Source organism: Loa loa, assembly GCF_000183805.2.
Source record: "Loa loa unplaced genomic scaffold supercont3.589, whole genome shotgun sequence".
NCBI classification, from domain to species: domain Eukaryota; kingdom Metazoa; phylum Nematoda; class Chromadorea; order Rhabditida; family Onchocercidae; genus Loa; species Loa loa.
In genome coordinates this window covers 10187-15868 of record NW_018108769.1, presented here as the reverse complement: position 1 = coordinate 15868, position 5682 = coordinate 10187, and the positions used below count along the sequence as shown (strand labels likewise).

Here is a 5682-nt window from a genome sequence, read left to right as displayed (position 1 = left end):
AAAGTAGTAATTTTAAATTAAATTGGTAATTACATGAATTGGTATTATATGGCTGAATAATAAGGATAGAGGTATGTTTACTAATTAATTAATCAATCGTTTATTGCATTTCTTTCCAATATTATAAGTAATTATCTTTGATACATACATTATTTTTGATGATAAGTTGAAACGGAAAATTATGGCTGTTTAAATCAGAACAAACCTGCTCTTCGAGGAAATGTTTGAGAGCATCTTTGGTTGCATTGTACTGAATTTCATATACAAGCATTAATTCATTAAAAAGAGGTATTTCGAGCAAAGATGCAAAATCAACCATTGATTGATTGAGAAGCTAAAATAAAACAATTCTATATAAATATAGCACAAAAGTTACTTCCAAAATTTCATCCATGCATTAGTTACTGATAATGAATGATTTTAGGCTAAAGTTGACGATCAGCTTATTTCAACTTTTATTTTAGGTACGGATGCTACGGATACTTTCATATCACACAATAGATGTGATAATGGAGGAAGCATCTACTGGCTAACCTAACAATGGGTAACACAAATATGAGTTGTCCTGTGGATACCATAAAGCTATAAGTGACCAATACTCAACAATACTTTAGATTTGATCTTTTTTCTCAGTTTACAACTTTTCTTCAATAATACTGTATCTGTATATCCAAAACATAGGATGAAAGAATAAGATTTGAAAAAAAAAAACTCATAAATTTACAAAAGATTGTAATTCTTCCTTACTTTACAATTCAGTGGCAATTTTTTTTATTCTTATGATCATTGTAACAATTTCTGTACATGTTCGAAATCCAAAATTTGATAAATAATTTAGGATTCAATAAAGAATTGACTGAGAAAAATAGTCCCCAAGTAATGCAAACTGTTTCTCATTCATATTTGATATTAATTAGTTTAACTTTTAAAACTTTGCCAACTTCAACAGCTAAATACAGAAAAGTTGTACTTAAAGTTCCTATTAAATTAAAGAAAAAAGTATAAATAAATTGAAGAATTTGAGAATTATTTGATAAGATAATTAGAATAATACTATTATAACTTACATTATTACTCGTATTTGATGATGATGATGATGATGATAACGATTGAATATCAACTCTGGAAGTAATATTATTGTCGCCTGCAGATACTGATGTTTGCTGTTGTTGATTGCTATTCGCCATTGATAGCTGACAAAAAAAAAATAAAAAAATGAAGAAAAATGACAATTGTACGGAAATGTTGCATTGATCAAATAAGTAAGTTATTTCTCGGACATTCTCGAAATTTTCAACATAATTTAGCTCCTGATAACAAATTATCGGATGTAATTCTCGCTGAAACACATTGGGTCATATTCTTTCATAAGGAAAGTTAGAATAATTTTGTCATTGTTTTGAACAAAAATTTAGAATCTATTTTTAGAGGCCAAATTTTTGAAAGATCTGGTTAGACTTTCAATTAAAAATTATTAAGCATCGTTTTTTTGTTTTTTGTTTTAAATAACAAAATAAAAACCGGAGCGGAATAAACCTTCCTTTCAGTTAACAACCAATAACTCCGGTTTTTTGTATATAAGATAAAAGCCGGAATGGAACAAACCTTCCTTGCAGCTAACAACCGATGAAATAGGCAGTAAATGTATAACTGATGATAACGAAGAGCAGCTTGACAACGTCGGAGAGTTTCGAGCTGTTGACGATTGAGCATGCTTCCCTTCCTGATATGCAAATTTCTGACTAGTAAAGACTGTGGATATATTCCGGTAGGCAAAAAGAGAGATACCTCTTCGTGCTTACAACCAATAATTTATATGACAAGTACCATTTAAGGTACCATCTTACTACAAATGATTTTACTACTTTCGTAATCAATGATAAATGCTGTGAGAAATATCATCAAAAATATTACCGTTATTATAATTACGGAAATATTCATGTTGCCATAGGTACCATCAAAGGTACCAATATAATTAAGCGGTACGTTTTACCATATGACACCACAAAATTGTACCTTAATTCAAATACTAACAAAATTATGGATTCTTCCATTGATATTATCAATGTATCATTATCATAACTCAAATACTATCACAATCATAGCTTTTTCCGTAACCATCATCAAAAATGTCACTATCAAAATTCAGATATACTACAACAATTCCAGGTTCTATCATAGGTACTCAAATATTACCGCCTTAAGTTTTGTCACAGATACCATTAAAAAAACCATCACCATAAATTAAATATTTTACAAAAACACAGTTTCTATCATAGATATCATAAGAATAATGTCAATATAATTTAAATGTTACCACAAATATAGTTAGATATCATAAAGGTACCATAATTCAAATGGTACCATAATTCAAATACTACCACAAATATAGTTAGATATCATAAAGGTACCATAATTCAAATATAAGATATCATAAAGGTACCATAATTCAAATGCTACCACAAATGCAGTTATTATGGTAACATAATGATAAATGCTACCATAAAACTCACATGATATTATAAGCATAGGTTCTATCACAGGTATCATCTACTATCAAAGGTACAATTTCCGGTATGCTTAATAGCTCAGATGACATAGAGGTAATAGATAAAAGAACAATCGAAACAGGCTAACAGCAAAGATACCACAACAGGCATACCAAATTGGATGCTTAGCTGTGAACGTGCATTTTCGGAAGAGAAATTTGAAATTGAAGGCGCCAATTCTGAGAAACAAATGCTTAAATGCTATTTGGGAAAGAGATAAAACATGAAATGGATTTGAAAGGATTGAGAAAATATTTATATGATACCACGGTACATACGGTACTTATATAAATGGGTACCGTAATTATTTTTGAATTTCCCCTTTAAATGGTTTATTTCATCCTTATAACTAACTAACAATTGTTTTATCATTGCATTATACAGTAGAATAAATTGAAAGGAAGTAAGCTATGATTAATAGCTGATACCGCGGTACCATAAGTTGAAGTTATTTTACTGATGAAATATTTGTGTGATACCACAGTACATATGGTACTTATATAAATGGGTACCGTAATCATTTTACTTTATTTCTTCAGCTGTTTCATCATTGCATCATATGGTCGATTAAACTAAAAGGAAGTAAGTAACCAAATAAGTGATGTAAATTATTGATAATTGATACTACGGTATCATAAGTTAAATTCATTCATTTCATTGTATAACAAAATTCCTGTAACTTTGTTTTTTTGTTTTTTGCTTTTTGTTTTTTTTTTTTGATTCTTCCAATTACATCATACTTTTTGGATGGAAAGAAAGAAAGAAATTAAATTTCATTAAAATATTTCAATATTTTCAAAAAATTTCATTTTCTGATTTTAAGCAAAAAGGATGAAAAAGAAAATGTTATAGTTTTTTTTTCTTTCGTTTATTTATTTACCATTCATTGTTTTTTGTTTATTTATTTACCACTCATTGTTTTTCGTTTATTTATTTACCACTCATTGTTTTTCGTTTATTTATTTACACTCATTGTTTTTGTTTATTTATTTACCACTCATTTTCTGTTTATTTATATACCACTCATTGTTTTCTGTTTATTTATTTACTACTTATTATTTTTTGTTTATTATTTACTACCCATTGGTTTCTGTTTATTTATTTACTAATTATTTCTTGCTTATTTACTTATTTTTCAATTTATATTTCTATTTACTATTATTGATATTTTCATTCAATTCGCTATTTCCACAATTATTACTGTAAATTATTTACTTGTCTTTTCCTTTTTTTACAATGTTTACTTATTTATTCACTTCTCTTTTTGTTTTTTCTAATATTTGCTTTTAAATTCATATTTTGGATTTACCGTACATTTCATGTTTTATATTTATATTTATCAATTTCATTCACTGTTATCTATCACTGTTTACTGTTAATTGTTATTGTTTATTATTTACCCGTTAAGTCTGTTAAATGACAAAAACTACAAATAGAAATTAATGTTTACAGCTGTTTTACAAAAAATTTAAGACTACACTTTTTTTTTAGAACAATTTCTTCGTTTTTTCCTTGTAACATTTGAGAAGTTTTCAAAATTGTCATTGAAATGGGTAAAATGAAATGGTCAAGTTTTATAAATTTAATTATTTCAAAAAAAAAAGAGAATCTGATTAAAATTTTTTTTTCTGGTGGAACCAATATGTTTACGCAATGTTCTAATTAGTCTATGAATAATAATATTCTGATTCATGAATAATATACTGATTAGTTCATGAATAATATACTCTGGAATCATTGTGATAATGAAATACACTGTGGATGATGATGATCTATTTCATGAGTGATAAACTGATTGTTTCATAAATAATATACTCTAGAATTCTTGCGATAATGAGGTACACCATGGCTGATGATGATGACGATCAATTTTCCGAGTGATAAACTGATTAGTTCATGAATAATATACTCATGATAGTGTGTTTTATTTTATCACTGATAATTTATTTGGCGTATGTTTTGCTCACTTTGTAAAAAACTTCACATAAATTTTTTCATCAAATCATACTCATTGACAGCTAAGTTAACTTACTTGTAAATTTCTTCCAATTTCTTTGCATTATTTAAAATATTTGGGAAGGAAAATAATTGTCCTCAATTTTTAATTTTCTTTAAACATTTCATTCTTTGCCAATTATATTTCATTAGCTAATCTCTACCCAACTAATTTATGCCATTAACTAATCTAATTAAGATTAATTTAATTCGTGTATAATTCTTAAGTTGACACGACGATTTTGATTATTGATAAGTTGCATTCGATAGTGATAATTAATAATAATAATGATAATGATAATTTTAATCGATAGTGATAATTAATAATAAAATGACAGTTAATGATGACAGTGATGATGGTAACTGTAATCGATAGTGATAATTAATAATAATAGTGATAGTGATAATTGCAATCGATAATTTCTTTTGATAATGCTCATTTGATATAAACGATATTTTTTGTTTATTAGAAATTCATAAAATTATTATCAAAGAGTATGGTAAATTTTTATTTTTTCCAGTCTGAGTAGAAGTTTGTATAAATGTTGATAAATTTTTGATTGAAAATTTAATTAAAAATTGCGACTTTAAGTTTTTCTATTTTTGTTTCATACAATTTTATTCACCTCATTAAATCATTAAAATAAAGTAAAATAAACTGGATAATACACCGTAACCTAAATAACAATTTTACGGTATATATCCAATTATATATCCGTCATCCAATTAACTTTTAATTATTAGTCTCAAATATATTCCAGTTGATTATTTCAGTTAAATAATTCATTCTGTGGAAGAATTTGGAACATTTTCCCATTTCATATTATTAATCAAGTGCATTTTTGTTGAGTTATATTTAATAATTTTAGATTTTCATGATTAGGTTAACACAATTCATAGATCATAGGTCATAGGTCACAGCATGCTAGAAATGATTTTTTTCATGCTCTTAGCTAAATGTCATTTCTTGTTCGTAATTATATTTAATAATTTTATATTTTCATGATTAGGTAACACAGTTCAGTAGATCATAGATCATAAGTTACAGCATGCTGGAAAAGTTTGATTTTTTTTTTCATATTCTTACCTAAATGCATTTTTTTGTTCGAATTATATTTAACAATTTTATATTTTTATG

General features: G+C 26.5%; 1 protein-coding gene across 1 annotated transcript in view; it reads right to left on the bottom strand.

Moving 5' to 3' along the window:
- LOAG_18857 (hypothetical protein) overlaps positions 1-1187 on the bottom strand; it is a gene marked incomplete at its 5' end in the record, with an annotated part of 4208 nt that extends 3021 nt beyond the window's left edge. Inside the window, 2 exons of the mRNA XM_020451518.1 lie at positions 206-334; positions 1068-1187. Of these exons, the coding sequence (XP_020304690.1) occupies positions 206-334; positions 1068-1187 (249 nt within the window). The remainder of the gene's footprint in view (positions 1-205; positions 335-1067) is intronic.
- Positions 1188-5682: the final 4495 nt, after the last annotated feature.